This window comes from Typopeltis vanoorti, chromosome 5 (assembly GCF_054136105.1).
Source record: "Typopeltis vanoorti isolate ZY-2024b chromosome 5, IOZ_Tvanoo_1.0, whole genome shotgun sequence".
Lineage (NCBI taxonomy): Eukaryota > Metazoa > Arthropoda > Arachnida > Uropygi > Thelyphonidae > Typopeltis > Typopeltis vanoorti.
Genome location: NC_143553.1, coordinates 38870758 through 38891634, shown reverse-complemented (window position 1 = coordinate 38891634; position 20877 = coordinate 38870758). Strand labels below are relative to the sequence as shown.

General features: G+C 34.2%; 1 protein-coding gene across 1 annotated transcript in view; it reads left to right on the top strand.

Annotated features, from left to right (window-relative positions):
* LOC150106327 (E3 ubiquitin-protein ligase RNF38-like) overlaps window positions 1-20877 on the top strand; it is a 280906-nt gene that overhangs the window by 25005 nt on the left and 235024 nt on the right. The window contains exons 2-3 of the mRNA XM_090393082.1: window positions 2976-3186; window positions 17629-17705. Coding sequence (XP_090249208.1) covers window positions 2976-3186; window positions 17629-17705 — 288 coding nt within the window. The remainder of the gene's footprint in view (window positions 1-2975; window positions 3187-17628; window positions 17706-20877) is intronic.

The window sequence follows — 20877 nt, the reverse complement described above, 5'->3', positions numbered from 1 at the left end:
CTATATATGAGTAGCCCTATATACAAGTAGTCCTGTCATCATTCCTTATGGGAATGATGATATAAATACTAAATGAAAAAAAAGTTAAAAAAAAGTCTTTACAATGGAACACTTTTTATTATATGCTAAAAGAAAGAAGAATGGTTATCAGAGGAAACTTGGAGACTAGTGGAAGAAAAGAAAAAATAAAACTGAAATTATGTGCAAGAACTACTCTCCAAGAGGAAAACAAACTTAAAGATAAATACAAGATTTTAAATAATAATAATAATAAAAAGTTAAGTGCTAGAAAAGATAAATGGCAGTTGTTTGAAGAACTGGCATCAAGGGCACAACAAGCTGCAGACAAGTATAATAGTAGTGTGTTACACAGTATTATAAGAAGACTCTATGGAGAAGCCATGGAAAAGAATGTCTTACTGAAGCATCTCAATGGAAAAATTCTAGTGTCAACAGAACAACTGGAAAGGTGGAGACAACATTTTGTTCAAATCTTGAACAATAGCAGTGATAGAATGCGAACAGAAGTTAAAAAAAAAAAAAGAGTAGATGCATTAAAAATTGATACCACCCCACCATCTAAATTAGAGATAAAAAAAAAAAAGGCTATTATAAATGGGAAAGCAGCAGGACATGATGGTATCATGGCAGACGGTCTAAAATCTGACACCACAACTATTACTGATATTCTCTACCCACTGTTCCAAGATATTTTGGAAAAAGAGACGTTCCTTAAGGATTGGATTACAGGAATAATAGTAAGAGAAAGGAGATTTAGGAAACTAATAATAATTGGAGGGTCATAAACCTGCTATGTGTTGTTAGCAAAATTTTCTGAAAAAGTCATTTTTCAAGAATCTTTAATATTTTAGATGAGGGCATGAGAAGAGAGCAGTCAGGTTTTAGGCCAAATAGATCATGTGTAGACCGCATTAACACCTCAAGAATAATAATGAAACAGTCAGGTGAATTTAACTTTCTTTTATATTTGCTATTTGTGGATTATGACAAAGCCTTTGATTCCATTACTAGAGATTGTGTGTGGAATGCACTTTAAAACAAAGGTTGGTTAGTTATTTTTGATTTTTATGGTGTCAAGACATCAAAGATCATACTTCTCCAGGATACAGCAGCGCATATGGTTGATAGTTACAAATATCCATGGCCGTGGTGGGATTTGAACTGTTCTCCAGCCAAGATATGCTAACTATTCTTTAGCCTATCAGGCCAGTTCTAAACAAAGGAATGCCACTGAGGATAATGAACCTCATAAAGGAAGGATTTAACGAATTCCAATGCCAGGTACTGCATGGACAACCTTGCCGTACCTGGCAACGTGCAGCAAGGATGTCTGCTCTCTCCCTTATTATTTATACTGGTGCTAGATAATGTTCTAGAATGGACAGCAGTGAAACATGCCGAAGGAATATCATGGAAAATAAAATTTTGAGTGATCTAGACTATGCAAATGATGTATATATAATTGCTCACAGACATGCATATATCCAAAACCAATTAATCACATTACAAGAAAAATCACAGAAAATTGCTTTGAAAACAAACACAACGAAAGAAATTAGAATCAGTGTGAACAATAAGGCATCAAGTACAATTGAAAATGGAAAAATTGAAACTATTCAATTTATGTATCTTGCAGTGTTTTATCTGCAGATGGAGGAGCAACCAGAGATGTTGATATAAGGATTCAAAAGGCAAGAAGTGCATATGCTAACCTTAGCATAGTATGGAAAATGAAAAATATTAAGGTATTTCACTGTCACATGCTCAGACTGAATAACAGAAATAATTATAACTGGAATGAAAGCCTTTATTCCTCACTTAATCCAAAATTCCTAACTTATTTTCGAAGTTTACTATTTCTAAGAAGTGTTCCAAGGCAATTAATGAAAAAAAAAAATAATCAGCATATCACAAATGACTTGAGACCAAAATTTCAGTATCACACTCAGCGTATAGTGCAGTTTTGCATGAACATAAAAAATCCCAATAAATTTAAATCTGATTTTGAAAAGGCCAAATGCCACAAACTTGCCTCCTGTTCTAACAAGCCTTTTGGTCCGTAGCCAAGGCTATCAGGCACAACTTCTGTCCACTTACTCCTTCACTAATCTCACATCCAGAGGGTATTACTGTGATATCACCCAAGAACAAGGCTGATCTTCTGTCATTATTCTTCTTTCCAATTCCTGCATGAGTAACAGTGTAAACTATCTTTCACTCTACTGAGGACTACTTACACCATGCCATCTCTAGTTTTCTGCCAGAAAGAAATCAGAATAATTCTGAATAACTTGGACATGAATATGGCATCTGGTCCTGATGGCATACCACCTATAATTCTAAAAACTTGTTCACAGGAATTAATACCTATTCTATACTTTATCTTCAATCTTTCCTACTGGAAAGCAAGTATCCTATAGCATGGAAACAAGTCTACATTCCATTCAACCCTTTCCAAAGAAAGGCAATAAGTCAGCCAAGAAACTGCTGTACAATTTCTCCTTTGATCTTTAATCCATTATCTCAAAAACTATGGTTGACTAAGTTCCAAATTAGCAGCTCATCTTCTTTTTCATTTAGTATTCAAGTGAATACCTAACAGTGGGTCAGCACAAGAAGGTGCAGTTTGAACATTGGGTCCTAAGCCCAGGTTGGCCCTCTGCACTCATTGCAGGCTATGTGGGTATCCTTCTAATTATTTAGCTTTGGCCCTTTAGTGACTCCTAACTAGTAAATTTTATTAAAATCATGAAGATAATTCAGGTGTAATTGTAATTGAAAATAATTTTATCATAATTTTATATTTGCAAATAAATCTTATTATTATTCAGGATTATTCATAATCAATATACAAACATAGTTGGCTTTACATGTAATCTTCTCTGACTTAAAAGTAGAGTTACACTTTGAGTTTTTCTGAAATGGTGTGTTTTTAATTTTTTAATACTTAAAAGGAAATACGGCAGTTATCATCTCCAGCCGGTAATTTGAATGCAGTACTTCATCAGTCAGAAAATCCTGCTATGCTTCCATTTGGTAGGCACACACCTCCTGGTCTCTTGACTAGTGTTTCACCTCTCATGGAACAGCATTCTTTTTCGCATCATTCTAGAGGAACACCTGCTGGTTATGATTTAAGGGAAATACCTCACAGAAGAACTCAAGGTAATGCATCCTGTATGATTATATAATTGTATATAATCAATTAAAAATGACAAACTTGTAAATTATTTCTACTATATTTTTGTATGAAGGTTATACCATAAATAATAAACTGGATATATTTTGTAGGAACCTTTCATCCAGTGAAATTAAATGGTGAACAACACTCATTATATTGATTTATGGAGCCCATTACTATTTGAGATAAACTTTAATCATAAAATTCTATTTCAACTTTTAGGTTAACATCACCTTCAGGAATATTTACATCTGTATATGCACTATTACCTTATAGCAATACTGTAAACTGCATCACTCTAAAAACTACTTAACCTGCTTTGCTGACCTGTTGCGGTATTATACAAACATACATACACACACACACATATGAAATTAATTTTGGTGATATTTATTCTTAATCTCATTTTTTTCACTCTCTTCATTCACTACTTTGAGAAGATTTTGAAGATCTGGAATATTATCAGCCAGGAGAGCTGTGTCATCAGCATATTTCAGGGGGATATCCACGCTCTGTCAAATCCATTCAAATGCATACAGCAACTAATCAACACTCCCTCACAGTGGGTTTAGTTGCTCTCTTTTACTTCACTGCCTCTTTAACTTCTTGGGTCCACCATGGAGTCCTGATTTCTCTATCCTTACAGACATCCCCACCACATGCCTCTCTGCCTGAATCAATGTTTTCTTCAGGGTCTCATTGACTCTTCAAGGTTTTGGATCTTGTTTTCAAACTCATTTTTTGTTGAATAGTATTTGTGTATTTATCTATGAAAGCTGCTCAACTTAATTCCTTTTAAAATTTTCGTTTGCATTTTTCTTTTCAGTATGATATACAATTTTATCTTGCTCAAAACTAAATGGGCATCACTTTCGATTTCAAATTTTCTCTATAATCATGTGTCCTGAACTGGCATGAATGATATTGCTATCAACAATGACATTGTCAATGAGACTTTCATATTTCTTGCATCTTCCCACTATATGGTACTTACCATTATTATTTGCTTTGCTCTTTACTCCAAATTTTTTTGAAACATTTGTGTATTGTGTGGTAATCATTTCCTACTCTGTAGTTTTGATTTCTAACAAGGATCAACTTCTCCTTTTTCTTAGTATGATCTGCCTTCTCTAGTCCCTCGAAAAATTCCTCCACCTTTTACTTACTTAGAAAGAACCTTCTTTGGGGCCGTAGGCACAAATTAGACTCGTTGTCCAGTTCTCCATTCTGATATTTGCCTGCATCACTCTACCTGAATTGCCTACTGTTCAAGAATATTGTCATATTAAATTTGAATACTATAGATACTCCATCTCTTCCCTGATTGTTATTGACTGAATATGACAATAACCTGATCTTGTATTTGTTGTTTAGAAAGATCTCACTTGTTTTTGTTCTTCCTTGTTTCAGTAATGCTGCCTATTATGTTGATCTGATGCTTATCTAATTCTTCTGCTAGTTCAATTTCATTTTCATTGATGATGCTTATTTTGATCGTACCACCCTTGAACTCTAATGTTGTGTTGGGATATGTCCCAGGATTAACTTTTCATGTTCTTTCTAACATCTTCATTTTTTGATACTTACATTGATGTCATCTGTGAATTTCTCATATGAGAGTTTAAGAATAATCTCTGTGGTCTCTTATGTTCACATGAACTTCATTTTATAACCTATCTTACCAATAAACCAGCTCTGTGTATTTTATAATCTGTATTCATATTAATTTTCCATCTTCACTAAAACCTTCATTGGGAATCTAAAACCATGGCTTTGACTTCTTTATTATCATCTTCTGTAACATTGCTAGACAATGTTTGCTGTTGCTGAATTCAAAGGTTCAGATTTTATACTCAGAATGTAAGAATGACTCCTTGTTTCTGGAATTTTTTTTAAACTTTAAATATTGTCTTATATACCAACATGTATGTTATATTTCCAAATAAACCCAGATTTGGTCACATGAGTTTCTTGGGAACTGGGAGGTGATTGAGAGGATCCAGAGATGAATTTCCAAGATGGTGACAGGTCTGTGGAATACTCCCTATGAGGATAGGTAGGTTGAAGGTTTGTGCATTACAAAGCTTAGTTGTTAGACAGAAAAGAAGGGACATGATAGAAACTTAAGATTGGAAGTTTTTACACTTGGTTATACTATAAATTAAAGATATCAAGAAATTATGTACTTGGTTTGATCCTTTATCCAAGTGTAAGCAAACAAAGTTTGCACCTGAATATATAATCAGGACTAGGGCAACGTGTATATAGAAGTTAATGACTTCACGTCACTTTCCTTACTATCCCATAATGCAAAGCACATATCCTTACGGGTATGTATAATCATCATCACCATGAACCATGGGCTGACTGCCCGTTGGTGTCTGATGCCTCCTTCACTATCTTCTTCCACCTTTCTTTGTCCAGTGCATAGTGTTGCAGTTTCTGTACACCCATTCCACACCAGTCCTTTGTCATCTATCCATTCTCTGTATGGTCTACCTCTTCTGTTCACACCATCCATAATACCAAACATGAATGTCTTTATCTTCCGATCCTCACTCATTCTGCAGATGTGCCCAAATAATTGCAGCTGCCGTTTTATAATCTTTTGCATTAGATTCTCCTTCGGTTGTATCTTCCGAATAGAGCTCTTCATTTGTGACTTTCTCTACCCATCCTATTCTTAGAATCTTCCTGTAACAAGTTATTTCAAATGCCAAAATTATTTTTTTTTGATTCCTTATTTATTACCCACTTTTCAGATCCATACAATACACCGCTAAAGATGCATGTTTCCAGTACTCTCAGTTTTGTTTGCAGACTGATCACTTTACTTTTCCAGATGTTATCCATGGCCTTCTGATTTGTTTTTCCCTTTGCATGCCTGGTCTTTATTTTTTTTTTACAATCCAAATCATATGTCATTTTACTTCCCAAATATGTGAATTGTTCTACATTTTCTATATCATTTCCATCCACTTGTATATTTTTTTTTTCATGTTCTTCTCACCAAATACCATTGTCTTTGTTTTTTTCCAAGTTCATAATAAGTCCAAATCTTTTCCCTTCCTCATTTAACAGTTTTAATTTTTTTGTGTAGTTCTCTTTCACCTTCTTCAATAATAACAATGTCATCTTCAAATCTCAGATTGTTAATTCTCATTCCATTCACTGATATTCATTTTGCATCTTCCTTCATTTTATCCATTGCATTTTTCTAAATGTGGGATGAAAATGCTTGGTGATATTGGTTCCCCCCCCCCTTATGTATAATACTGTGTATTATACAGGGTAAGGATATGTGCTTTGCATTATGGGATACTAAGGCAAGTGATGTGAAGACATTAGGTTCTATATACAAGTTGCCCCAGTCCTGAAAATAGTTCACGTGCAAACTTTGTTTGCTTACACTTGGATAAAGGATTAAACCAAGCATATAATTTCTTGGTATCTTTAATTTAAAGAAACTTAAGATATATATATTTGTCAATATATGACAAATAGTCATAGAACTAGGGCCATCCGTAGGGGTGGGTGTGTGGACCAGATTTTTTGCATGGAGAGTGGTGAGTGGAATGGATTGCCAGAATTGGTTGTGAGTTCCCCTATGGTGAATGGATTGAAGGAGAGGTTTGGTAGAATTTGTGTGTGATGGTTGATTTGGGTCTGTTATGATGAGTCTCCAGACTCCATGGAGACTCATCATAACAGATGAGTGTTATGATGAGTTTAAAAAATGTTTAAAAAAATTATCTTGCTCTATGAATGGTGCATATTGATTAAAATTATTTTGTGATATACCTTCACTGAATGTACAAGAAGCTGTATTGCCACTACATAACTTAGTTTATTTTCCATCAACAATTCCAAATTAGTTTATTTGTCATCACCATTATTGTGGAATGTTTCATTTTGGTCTTCTGAGGCACTACTTGCTGCATCAGTCCAAGAATTTGATCTTTCCGTGGATATTTTTTCTTGTTATTCTAGCAATTCACCTGTTTTGTTTTCCCTTCTTTTTTGGATTCCTTTCTAACATCTTTTTTTTTTTTTTTTTTTTTTTTGCTACTTTCACCAAGGTCATCTGTACACCTCTCATATGAGTCTAAGAAAAATCTTATCTCTGATGGTCAAATCAACTTGAACATTGGAGATCACTTATCCTATCTTAATAAGTAAACCAGCATTTTTTTTTATTTTATCTATGTCCATGTTTAATTTGTCATCTTCACTAAAAATGATCTAAATATCTAAAATGTTCTCTGGATTCTCCATTGAGAATGAAATTGATGTTTTTAAAGTTGTAGTGTGTTTTAATTTTTCTTATTGCTGATTTTACCATATTTGGTATGAAACATGACATCACTGGCATAAAATAAAGAGAAGAGTTTACTATCAATCGAATTATTCCGGTTTTGTGACCACAGTTTTATTAAAAAAGACTGTTTTTTAAAACTTAACAAGTACTTAAAATACAAACCCGACGAGTTTCGTTAGTCATCAGACTAACATCTTCAGGGGTAAAGAGAACTAACAGTTTAAATTACAAACTATAAGAAATTGATAAAGTTCTGCTTTTTAATGCGTAATTTCTCAATCTTCAGGGTAATCTTTAACCCTGAAGATGTTAGTCTGATGACTAACGAAATTTGTTGGGTTTGTTTTTTTAGTATTTGTTTAGTTTTAAAAAACAGTCTTTTTTAATAAAAATGTGGTCACAAAACCGGAATAATTCGATTGAACTTCTTAACCACAGATCCATTATTTCAAAGCTGATTTGATTGTCTTGGAAACTTATGGAAGTGTTGTAAAAGTTTAATTTAAAATTTGTAATTTAATTTAGTTAAATTGTAATCAAATTAATTTAAATCAAATTTTAATTTAAAAGTTGTATTCTTGTAAGCTCTCAGGTCAGATTTTATGAAACTTTCATAAGTTTCTACAAACATTCGGGTTTGAAATAATGTTGGATTTTTAATATCCACTTTTCTTATATAATTTTTGCGTCACCGAAATGAAGCTGTATGGCTCTTTCTTTAGTAATTCCTATTTACTTTTATTCTAATATTTGCAAAGTTTTCTTCTTTCATGTTACTTTAAATATCTGTTTACAGGTGTTTTGTAGATTTGATTGCATGTTACAAATTTTCAGTACTAATTTTTATAGAAAAAGAAATGCTATTGTCTATCACTTGAAAACACTTCAGAAAGAGGATTTTATATATATATAAAAATTTATAGAATTCATTTTTACTCGGTTGGAATATTATGAAAAACCTTTAATGACTAATACCGAGAGATAAAAAGATGACATGATATATTTGAAAAGATACTACTAGTTTACTAGTTTCGTTGAATTGATCAACATCTTCAGGTATCACAATCAAAGAAGTATATAAAGAATTACAGAGACTTAAAATTGTAATAACAGAACAAGTATAAAAAAAAAAAAAATCATATAAAATGAATTCTATATAAAAAAAATATATATATATATATAATCCTCTTTCTGAAGTGTTTTCAAGTGATAGACAGTAGCATTTCTTTTTCTATAAAAATTAGTACTGAAAATTTGTAACATGCAATCAAATCTACAAAATACCTGTAAACAGATATTTAAAGTAACATGAAAGAAGAAAACTTTGCGACTATCATCTTAGACATGTCTGATTACCATAATAAAATCTTGGAACTTTTAAACAGTGATACTTACTCAGAAATTAATAGTGACCCTACAATTGAACTACACGGTAGAACTAATAATTTATTAAAAACCACCTTGGAGTTACAAAGAAACATTCGTCTTTCTCTTAGGTCACTTCATCCCTTAATCCCATGACTGTATGGTCTCCCCAAGATTCACAAAACAAACTGCCCACTCAGACCCATAGTTGAGGGCATACACTCTCCTACCTATAACCTCTCCAAATATCTCGCGAGGTTTCTAAGAAGTCTTTCTGGAATTTCCTCTTCACATATTAAAAACTCTGAAGATTTTGTTTCTAAAATCAAGGATATCAAACTTAAAAAAAACATATTTAATGGCCAGTTTCAATATTGTTTCTCTCTTTACAAATGTACCTGTTTTATTGTTTCTCTCTTTACAAATGTACCTGCTCAAGAAGTCCTCGATCTTCTCAAGAACAAATTATCAAGAAAACTCTTTGCTCTTCTCTCCCATTGCATAAAGTCAGGATACTTCAAATATGGCAATAAGATCTACTTACAAAACTCAGGTCTGGCCATGGGTAGCCCGCTCTCTCTTATTCTCGCAGATATATTTCATAACGATTTTGAAGAAAAAGCTATTAACTCCTTCCATCTTAAACCAAAATTCTGGTATTGCTATATTGATATTTTCCTCATCTGGGAAGATGGTGTCAACAACCTCAATTTATTTTTAGACCACCTAAACAAGTGCCATGAAAAAATCTCTTTTACCTTCGAACTGGAATCAGATGACTGCCTCCGTTTTTTAGACCTGAAACTTACCAGATGTGCTGAGAGTATTAAAATCTCAATTTTTAGAAAGCCTACTCATACTGATAGATACCTTTTATGCTTCCTCCCATCACTATCCCCCACAAAAATTTGGTATTATTTCCACCTTAGCTCACCGAGCCAAATCATTACTTACAGAAGAAACAGAAATTGAAAATGAACTCCTTTTTCTTAAAAAAACTTTTATTAATAATGGTTTCTCTCCTAAGAAAATTGACAAATTTCTTTCCCCCAGTTTCTCAACTACTTCTGAAGATCCCTCTTCCCCAAGAGCCTTCATCTCTTTGCTTTACATCAGCTCTATTTCACCCAAACTGTCAAAGAATCTTCAAAACTTGCTTCACTATGCTTCCAAAACTTCGTTCAATACTTAGCAGACCTAAAGAGAAACATCTTCCAACTCAGTTTCCAGGAATGTACAAGATTTTATGTGATTGTGGAAAGCCATACTATGGCCAGACTGCTAAATCCATCCTTCTACGTTTGGAAGAACATCATCGTGACATCTCTTATAACAGGACTAGAGCTAGCTCTCTCTCTAGCTACGTTCTCTTTTCAGCTAACTCAGACTAAGGCTGCCAACACATTGTGAAATGGACTCAAACTTCTAACATCCATGTATGCTATGATGAACTCGAGAGAACGATTGTCGAATCTACGGAAATTTCTCTAGATTCTTCTCGTATCAACAATAGCCTGAGTTTTAATCTCTCTGACGCACACTTTGCCTTTGTTCAGTACTGGCGCACTCGCAACAGCGCATAGTATATGTTTGTTTGGAACTCAAGCTCGCATTTTGTTTTCAAACACGCTACTGTTTTTTTGTTTTTTTTTTTTACTTGTTCTGTTATTACAATTTTAAGTCTGTAATTCTTTATATACTTCTTTAATTGTGATACCTGAAGATGTTGATAAATTCAACGAAACTAGTAAACTAGTAGTATCTTTTCAAATATATCATGTCATCTTTTTATCTCTTAGTATTAGTCATTAAAGGTTTTTCATATATATATATATATATATATATATATATATATATATATATATATATATATATATATATATATATATATATATTATTGAAATTAGCATTTACTTGGGATGTATACATTTATAAAAATAAATTTAACTGACTAGAACCCGAGAAAGTATAACAAAAACCTTTAATACATCACGACTAGTTTCATCGGTGCTCCGACTTCTTCAGGTGAGAAATAAAAAGCATAAGATATAAAAATAACAAGGTAAAAAACATGGACTTTCCAGCTTAATAAAAAGCAGAATAGTAACAGTCATATTTGAATAGGTGACCGCGTGCTACCGTTGGCATGAGTTGAATGTGTGCGACAGCTAATTTTAGAGCACCAGTACTGGATTACTGTGCAATGGGAATCAGGCAAATTGTAGCTTAGATTGTTGTTCAAATGTGAAGGGTCCAGAATTATTTCTTTTGATTCGATAATTCTTCTTTCGAATTCATCCTTGCATATATATAAATTAGTAGTGCGTTCCCAGTCAACTTGATGTGGCTGTTCTTCAAGGTTAGAGTTTGCCAAGAAGAGGACATGACTGGAAAGGGCGCTTGCTCGTGTTCTACTGTAAGAGATGTCACGTCTATGTTCCTCAAGACGAAGTGAAACAGATTTATCTGTCTGGTCAATATAAGGTCGGCCACAGTCGCACAAAACTTTATAAACACCAGGAAAATGCAGTTGGTTGTGTTTTGGTCGACTCAGAAAAGAACGAAGTTTTGGCAGAGTAGTATAGTCGGTCTTTATGTTGAATTTCTTCAAAATCTTAGCTAGTTTTGGGGTAAGAGAGCTGATAAATGGTAACTGTATATGAGTGATAGGGTTGGAATCATCTTCTTGTGGAGGATGTTGGCGTGGTCTCAAACGTTTAGTGATGTTACGAGACGAATATCCATTATTTAAGAAGGTGTTTTTCAGGAAGTTAAGCTCTGTTTGAAGGCCTTCTTCTGTGGAAGTGAGACATCTTGATTGATGGATGATGCCCAGTTTCTGAGGTGGGAAGTGATGAGAAGAACCATGTAAATATCTATCAGTGTGGGTTGTTTTTCGAAAAATTGAAAATTTAAGACAGTCAGGTAATCTGTTGATCTTTAGATCCAAGAAGAGGAGAATGCCGTTAATCTCTAGTTCTGATGTGAATTTAATGTTCTGATGTTCGTTATTTAAATGGTTTAGAAAGTTTTGCAGTTCCTCTAAACTATGTCCCCAGATAAGGAAGACGTCATCAATGTAGCGTAACCACAGTTTAGGTTTCAAAGTAGCTGAGGAAATAGCTTTCTCTTCAAAATGTTCTAGAAAAATGTTAGCTAAGACTGGAGATAGAGGGCTGCCCATAGCTAAACCGCTAGTTTGTTTGTTTGTATATTTTATCTTCGTAGCAGAAATAGCCGGAATTGATGCAGTGAGTTAGAAGAGCAAACATTTTTTTAGAAACCTTGCCCTTAAGAAGAGTCAGAACTTCATCTGTAGGTACATTCGTAAACAGAGATACGATGTCAGAACTCGCTATTATGTCAGAGTCTAAAAGATTCAAATTTTTTATTTTTGAGATGAAATCTTCAGAGTTTTTGATGAAGGAGGTGGAATTGCCAACTAAATGTTTTAAAGAAGCTGCAAGATATTTAGACAGATTGTACATAGGTGAGTCAATCCCTTCCACAATAGGTCTTAAAGGAGTGTCAGCCTTATGGATCTTAGGCAAGCCGTACAACCGAGGAATGAGGGGATGGAGAGAACGGAGAGATAGTCTTGTGTGTCTAGGAAGTTCAGAAGTTGATTTCAGAAGATTGTTTGTACGGTTATGAAGTTCTCTTGTGGGATCACTTTCTAGCATAGAATACGTATCTTAATAAGTTGTTAATCTTTGAATGGTCATAAGATTACAGTTGCATTCCCTTTATCAGCAGGTAAGATAATAATGTCATTGTTGTTACGAAGTTGGTGTATTGCTTTCCTTTCTGTCGGCGATAGATTATCTGTAGGACGACGATTGTTATTTATGGTAAAGATGGCATCGATCCTAAGTAGATTCACAGTTTGTTTTGGTAATTGTGCAGCTGCCTTTTCAACTCTCGTAAGAAAGAGTTCTTTAGGAATGAAGGTCAGAGAAGGAACGAAGTTAAGGCGCTTTGAGAGCACACGAAGTTCTGCAGGAGAAAGTGTGTGAGAGGATTTGTTAATCACAACATTTTTTAAATTTTGTGAGTTGATATGGGAAAATATACAAACAAACTAGCAGTTTAGCTATGGGCAGCCCTCCATCCCCAGTCTTAGCTAACATTTTTCTAGAATATTTTGAAGAGAAAGCTATTTCCTCAGCTACTTTGAAACCTAAACTGTGGTTACGCTACATTGATGACGTCTTCCTTATCTGGGGACATAGTTTAGAGGAACTGCAAAACTTTCTAAACCATTTAAATAACGAACATCAGAACATTAAATTCACATCAGAACTAGAGATTAACGGCATTCTCCTCTTCTTGGATCTAAAGATCAACAGATTACCTGACTGTCTTAAATTTTCAATTTTTCGAAAAACCACCCACACTGATAGATATTTATATGGTTCTTCTCATCACCTCCCACCTCAAAAACTGGGCATCATCTCCACCCTCTCCCATTGAGCAAGATGTCTCACTTCCACAGAAGAAGACCTTCAAACAGAGCTTAACTTCCTGGAAAACACTTTCTTAAATAATGGATATTTGTCTCGTAACATCACTAAACGTTTGAGACCACGCCAACATCCTCGACAAGAAGATGATTCCAACCCTATCACTCATATACAGTTACCATTTATCAGCTCTCTTACCCCAAAACTAGCTAAGATTTTGAAGAAATTCAACATAAAGACCGACTATACTACTCTGCCAAAACTTCGTTCTTTTCTGAGTCGACCAAAACACAACCAACTGCATTTTCCTGGTGTTTATAAAGTTTTGTGCGACTGTGGTCGACCTTATTTTGGCTAGACAGATAAATCTGTTTCACTTCGTCTTGAGGAACATAGACGTGACATCTCTTACAGTAGAACACGAGCAAGCGCCCTTTCCAGTCATGTCCTCTTCTTGGCAAACTCTAACCTTGAAGAACAGCCACATCAAGTTGACTGGGAACGCACTACTAATTTATATATATGCAAGGATGAATTCGAAAGAAGAATTATCGAATCAAAAGAAATAATTCTGGACCCTTCACATTTGAACAACAATCTAAGCTACAATTTGCCTGATTCCCATAGTGCAGTAATCCAGTACTGGCGCTCTAAAATTAGCTGTCGCACACATTCAACTCCTGCCAACGGTAGCACGCAGTCACCTATTCAAATATGACTGTTACTATTCTGCTTTTTATTAAGCTGGAAAGTCCATGTTTTTTACCTTGTTATTTTTATATCTTATGCTTTTTATTTTTCACCTGAAGGAGTCGGAGCACCATGAAACTAGTCGTGATGTATTAAAGATTTTTGTTATACTTTCTCGGGTTCTAGTCAGTTAAATTTATTTTTATAAATATATATATATATATAGACTAAATAATATAAGCACATAAAAACAAAAAGATATTTAATTAACCAAATATTTTGGTCTGGAAATAACAGACCATCTTCACTGGCACTACAAGAACAGTTTTAAAAAAAAATACAAGGTGGAATACTAACAATAGATCATTTAAAAATAGAACAAGCCACGTGATGTTATATCACTAAGTATTAAAGGGAATATTTTTAAGCAGAGACATGATTGAAATAAAGATATTAATTAATAATATTAAATAACATAAAATTAATATGAATTAATGAGTTATCCTGATTAGACTTTCCCAGATTTTTGATATAGATATATAGTCATTACAATTCAGGTTAGGATGATGGAGTAAGGCCTCTACGCTTTCTTTGAACAAACGTTCAAATTTATAACGGGATCTATGTAAGAGGCGAGTTTTTGACCAAAGGATGTTGTGGTTAGTTTCAGTCCCGTGCTGAGCCAATCCAGATTTTTCAGGTTGTTGTGATGAATGGAGGATTGGTGTTCCTGGATTTGTTTTTCAAGAGAACGTCCAGTTTGTCCAAAATAGGAGAGATCACAGTTGCAGGGAATTTGATAATTTGTTAATAGGTGAATACGTAGCTGTTAACTCATATTTCTTCAGAATTCTTGAGATAGGTTCTGAAATTCCAGAGATGTATGAAATTGGAACTCGACGTATTGAATCTTTATTGTTTTGTGGTGGATTATAAGAATTGAGAAGATGTTGAGTACTCTTTTCGGAAAAGCTATTGAGTTTCATGTGTTGTTGGATAGTAGAAAGTTCTTTCTGTAGAAAATTAGAAGTAGAACAATTAGTTTTGGCTCTTCTGATTAGACATTTTATGATTACTGTTTTTTGACAAGGATGATGGGCTGATTCTTTAAGAATATAATGACTTATGAAAGTTGGTTTCCTGTAAACTGTAGTTGTAAGAGTATTTGAAGGTGACTGGATGAGGAGAACATCTAAAAAAATAAGATAACTGCTTGTTTTCTTCCATTTGCATAGTAAACTTTATATGATGATGTAAGGAATTGATACTGTTTTAAAAAGAAGGTAAGGAGTCTTTGTTGTACGGCCATGCAATAAAGATGTCATCTATATATCTTACCCAAAAGGGTAAGATTTAAGATTAGTGATCAGAGCTTGCTCCACCTTTACCACGAGTTGGCTTGGTCTTGCACTACCTGTGGGATCAGCTAGTCCTGCATAAATTGCAGGCGCAAACTTGACATTTGTCTGTTTGCTTACTTGGAAAAAATGGAGTAAAACCAGGTTTAAAATTACTTGGTATCTTTAACATAACTATACCCAAGTTAAAAATACTTTCTACATCTATATCTCCTCCTGAGATTTTTATTTAATAAGGTTATAACACCTTATGGTAACTTGTTTTGGTAAAATACTTACAAGCTCTGTATTACTAAATCTTGGTATTTCTAGCCTGGCTCCCACTGATGAGACTTCAATAAAGGTCGAAACAGATCTGGGTAGTGGCCCCTTGCCTTTAATACAAAACATCATACATCCCTTTCTTGGAGATGTGTTTTGGCATTAAGGGTAAATATTAAGATTAGTGATCAGAGCTTGCTCCACCTTTACCACGAGTTGCCTTGGTCTTGCACTACCTGTGGGATCAGCTGGTCCTGCATAAATTGCAGGCGCAAACTTGACATTTGTCTGTTTGCTTACTTGGAAAAAATGGAGTAAAACCAGGTTTAAAATTACTTGGTATCTTTAACGTTCTAAATAATAGAAGTCCTCTAAATTGAAGTCCTCTCTCTTCTGGCTAAAGCAGAAGAGAGAGGACTTCCTATGGTCGTTCCTTCTACTTGGCTGTAAAATTTGTTTTGACATAAGAAATATCCAGAGTGTATTACGAAATTGAATAGTTTTATATCTTCTGGAAAGATGTCAGCAAGTAATTTTAAAGTCTCCTTGAGAGGTACATTTGTATATAAAGATTCTATATCAAAGCTCACCATAAGATCTGTAGGTTGTAATGAGACATTTTTTAATTTTTCTAAGAAATCTGAGGAGTTTTTTTAGAAAGCAACTAGAGTTGCCTATGTGAGATTTCAATAATTTAACTAGATATTTGGCTATACGGTAAGTAGGAGAATCAATACAATCTACTATTGGATGAAGAGGAAAGTAAATCTTATGTATTTTTAACCAAATACATATATAAATACAACTACAAATACACCGTATAGCCAAATATCTAGCTGAATATAAGACTTGTGTTCTTCTAGCCGAATAGAGGCAGATCTTCCTGTTTGTCTGAAATAAGATAATCCACAAGAGCAAGGAATCTGGTAAACACCTGGATAATTAAGATGTGGAAGCTTGTCTTTAGGAGAAGTGAGAAAGGTGGAGATTTTTCTGAACGGTTGAAAGGCTTAGGTTAGGTTTTAAAATTTTAAATTTTGCTGCCATGGGGAGGTTAGGTTATGCGATGGCGGTTGTTATGAGTGTGACAGACGATGGTTTTTACCGACTTGGAACTGCTGAAGGAATTTTAAACCAACTCTATGCCATATCACAATTCACTTTATGTCTCAGAGTTGGAGACGTTCCTGACCATGAAATAGCTCTCCAGTCAGCCGCTTCCACGGATAGCGTCCAAGGGTTCGTGAAGTGTTTTTGCAAGACCAAGTGCCGAAATTTGAAGTGCTTTTGTATGAAAAAGGCAGTTAGCTTCCCAACTGGCAAATGTGGATGAAATAGTGACACCAAATTGCACTTCTTATCCATGATATTCAATGGGTTTTAGAGCTTCGTATCCAGATTTAGCTCAACGTCTATAGACGTCGTGGCCGGTTGGGGGGGGGGGGTTAAGTTGCAATTCAAAATGCCATTCCAGAACGTCTCCAACTCTCAGTAAGTCCTTGAGACATGAAGTGAATTGTGATCTGGCATAGAGTTGGTTTAAAATTCCTTCAGCAGTTTCAAGTCGGTAAAAACCATAGTCTGTCACACTCATAACAACCGCCAGCACCTAACCTAACCTTCCCATGGCGACAAAATTTAAAACTTCAAAATGAAAATATATCCGAAATAGTATTTGTCATTCTATACAATGCCTAGGGAAAGTATGTGAAATATTAAAAAATAGACATTTCATACTTTGCCAAAAAACGCCTAGGCATTCTATAGACTGCTTGCTTTTCACACTTTGCCAGTAACATATATATATATTTTTTTTATTATATGCAACAGATTTTGCTTTATGTATACTGCTGAAGGTAAAAATTTTGAGGGACATATTTCAAAAATGTTTGGTAGCAATAATAATACATCTGCTTTTTTTGTAGTACCAGTTCTCTTTCATTGTTTGTTCATTTTTGGATTTGTTTTTAGATCATTTAGGACAACAGATGTCGCCATCTTCTCTGTATTACCCAGGAATGAGAAGTGTAGAAGATAATAACCATAAGGTATGAGCATAGTGTAGATGTACAGAATATATATATATATATATATATATATATATATATATATATATATATAATATTATATATAAAATATACAAGAATATGTCATAAAATAAAAAAGACCTCATCTTTGTGAAGCAACTGCATAAGTTTTTTTTTTACTGCAGAATTTTTTTTATAAGTTTATGAAAAACCATAGCACGTAAATGCCTTCCATTTTTGGCTTCACAAAGATGGTACCTTTCTGCAGAATGTTCCTTGACTTATTCTGTGTATGTGTGTGTGTGTGTTCAATTTGACAACCTTTAATATATATATATATATATAGACATACTGAGCCTCAAAAGGACTAGTTAATAAAAGATTTGGTTATTTGAGTAGCGAAGAATTGAGAAATCACTTTGTGTATATGTATATATTACATATATTATTAAGTAATAATAATAATAATAATGGTATTTGTTCAACTTTTCTTTGAGTTAGCATTCGAAAATTGAATAAAAAATATATAATTATAGTTGCTTTGCAGTTTTTGTTTCTTTGGGATTGAAATTATTGTGTAAACTCCTAAAGAACTTTAAAGAATTATAAACTTACACTTGTGCTCTCATTTATGTAGCATAAGTAATAGTAATTCTATGATTATGTGTAACAGCATTTAATGTTGCCATGTGTTCTGCCATCAATTTTGTGAGTGTTATTGCATTTAGAAACCTCAGGACACAATAACTTTCTGGCATGAATAAAAGCTGATTATTCTAGTGAATTTTTATTCAATCTCCAAGAGTACTGAGAAATTATTATCAAACCATTTGTATAATCGCATTCAAAGATGTGAATTTGCACGAATTGTAATTGTTTAATAGTCTTGGATTTGAGGGCATATACATATTGGCTTCTATTCTCATCATAAATTTTGAAGATGTTTTTCCTATGTGAAATTGAACAAACTGAAATTTTGGAAATAGAAGACAGTTTTCATCAGTTTATTACATATCATCTCTAGTCTCTTGAAAAATTATTGCAAATATATGACCTTAAACATCTTATTGATATGTTCAAAAATAAATTCCTCAATCAGTGTACTTCGTGATATATTATCTGACATTTTGAACCCGCAGCTATGGGACATTTTGGATAGAATCTCCGACTCTACAGCCAATAAAGAATTTGCTAAAGTTAAAAACCGGCACCGGAAAAAAATTGAAATCCTCCAGCAACGCAATGTTACACAGCGGCCGCAATTTCATCAAGATGGCATCGTTGTGAACCTATCATCGACAACCTTATCCAAAGAAGCCACGAGTGCATTAAGTCTTGGACACAATTTTGCCGTTACTCCAAAAGATGTGCCTAAAACCAAAATAATGGCTTCCATTGAACGTGGGATTTACCACTTGCCTCCAGCCATAGCCAATAATATTAGGTTAGACATGGCCAATATCCTTACCCATTCTAAGCCTCCCAAAAATAATATCCCACATAAAGAAATAATAGTGCTAAAAGAACTATACAGTAATAACCACATTACAATAACCAAATCAGACAAAGGAAACGCCACTGTAGTAATGGATACAACAGAATATGAAAGCAAAATGCATACACTGCTCCAAGACTGGTCTACATACCAAATCATAAATCGAGATCCCACCAACTCACAAAAGAATAAGGTGTGCAGGTTACTGAACAAAATCACTTCCTGGCCTAAAGAAATTGTCAAAAAACTCAAACCCATGCACGTTAAAGCACCCAGAATATATGGTGCTCCTAAAATACACAAACAAGGTACACCTTTGCGTCCTATTGTAGATAGTATAAACAGTCCTACATATAAACTAGCTAAACATTTAGCAAAATTACTAACCACTTACACAAACAATTGTCCCTCTTTTGTTAAAAATTCTACCCACCTAAAAAGTATTTTAGAAAACCACACCTTAAATAGTTCAGACCTAATGGTGAGTTTTGATATCACCTCATTATTCACTAATGTATCACTGATTGACACACTTAACTTACTAAATTCACAATTTCCCCCAGATATATTTCAGCTATTTAAATTCACAGTACAGGCAGGTTATTTTACATGGAAAGGGAAAATATACAAACAATTAGATGGGACAGCTATGGGTTCACCCCTTTCTCCCCCCTTAGCCAACTTCTACGTTGAACATCTGGAAAAATTAGCTATCAACACAGCCACTCTCAAACCTAGTCTCTGGCTACGCTATGTTGACGATGTGTTTGCTATTTGGCCACATGGCCCAGACACATTGAATACATTTTTAGTGCATCTAAATAGCCAGCACCCTAAAATCCACTTTACAATGGAACTAGAAGCCAATGACTGCCTGCCCTTCTTGGACACACTGATCACACATCTTCCAGAAGGTTCCTTATCATTTTCAGTTTATAGAAAACCCACACATACAATGAGATACTTACACAAACAATCACACCATCACCCTTCTCAACAATATGGTATCTTAAAAACACTAACTCATAGAGCTAGAGCAATCTGTTCCAATGACATTGCTCTCACTGCTGAACTTTCTCACCTATGTCAAGCCTTCTTAATCAATGGTTATAATCCCCACGAAATAGATAACATACTAAATGCTACCCATAAATCCCCTCTATCTACCACAGAAAACTACAACAAAACCATCACCATCCCATACATTAAAGGCACATCTGAAAAGATATCTAGGGTGCTTAACAAACACCAACTATGCACAGTATTTAAACCTTATATAAAATTAGCAACGCTCATCCGTTCACCTAAGGACAAATGCACTCCTTTATCACATCCAGGTGTCTATGAAGTGCCCTGTTCTTGCCATCAAGCCTACTACGGACAGACAGGAAGAACTGTGGACATCCGCCTCAGTGAACACAAAAAATATATCCGACACTTTTGCTATGGTAAGTCGGGTCTGGCAGACCATGCTTTGGATACCCCTGCACACAGGATCAATTGGAAAGAAACAAAAGTAATGCACAAAAGCTTCTACAAGTCAGAGAGGTTGTTCCTGGAATCGACAGAAGCCTTAAAACATACACCAAACCTTAACAAGTATGGCTGTATAAATCTACCAAAGATTTGGGAGACAGTCATCCTAAGACCAAATTAAAATTTTTTAATTTATATTTTTCAATTTGAATTTTTTTGATT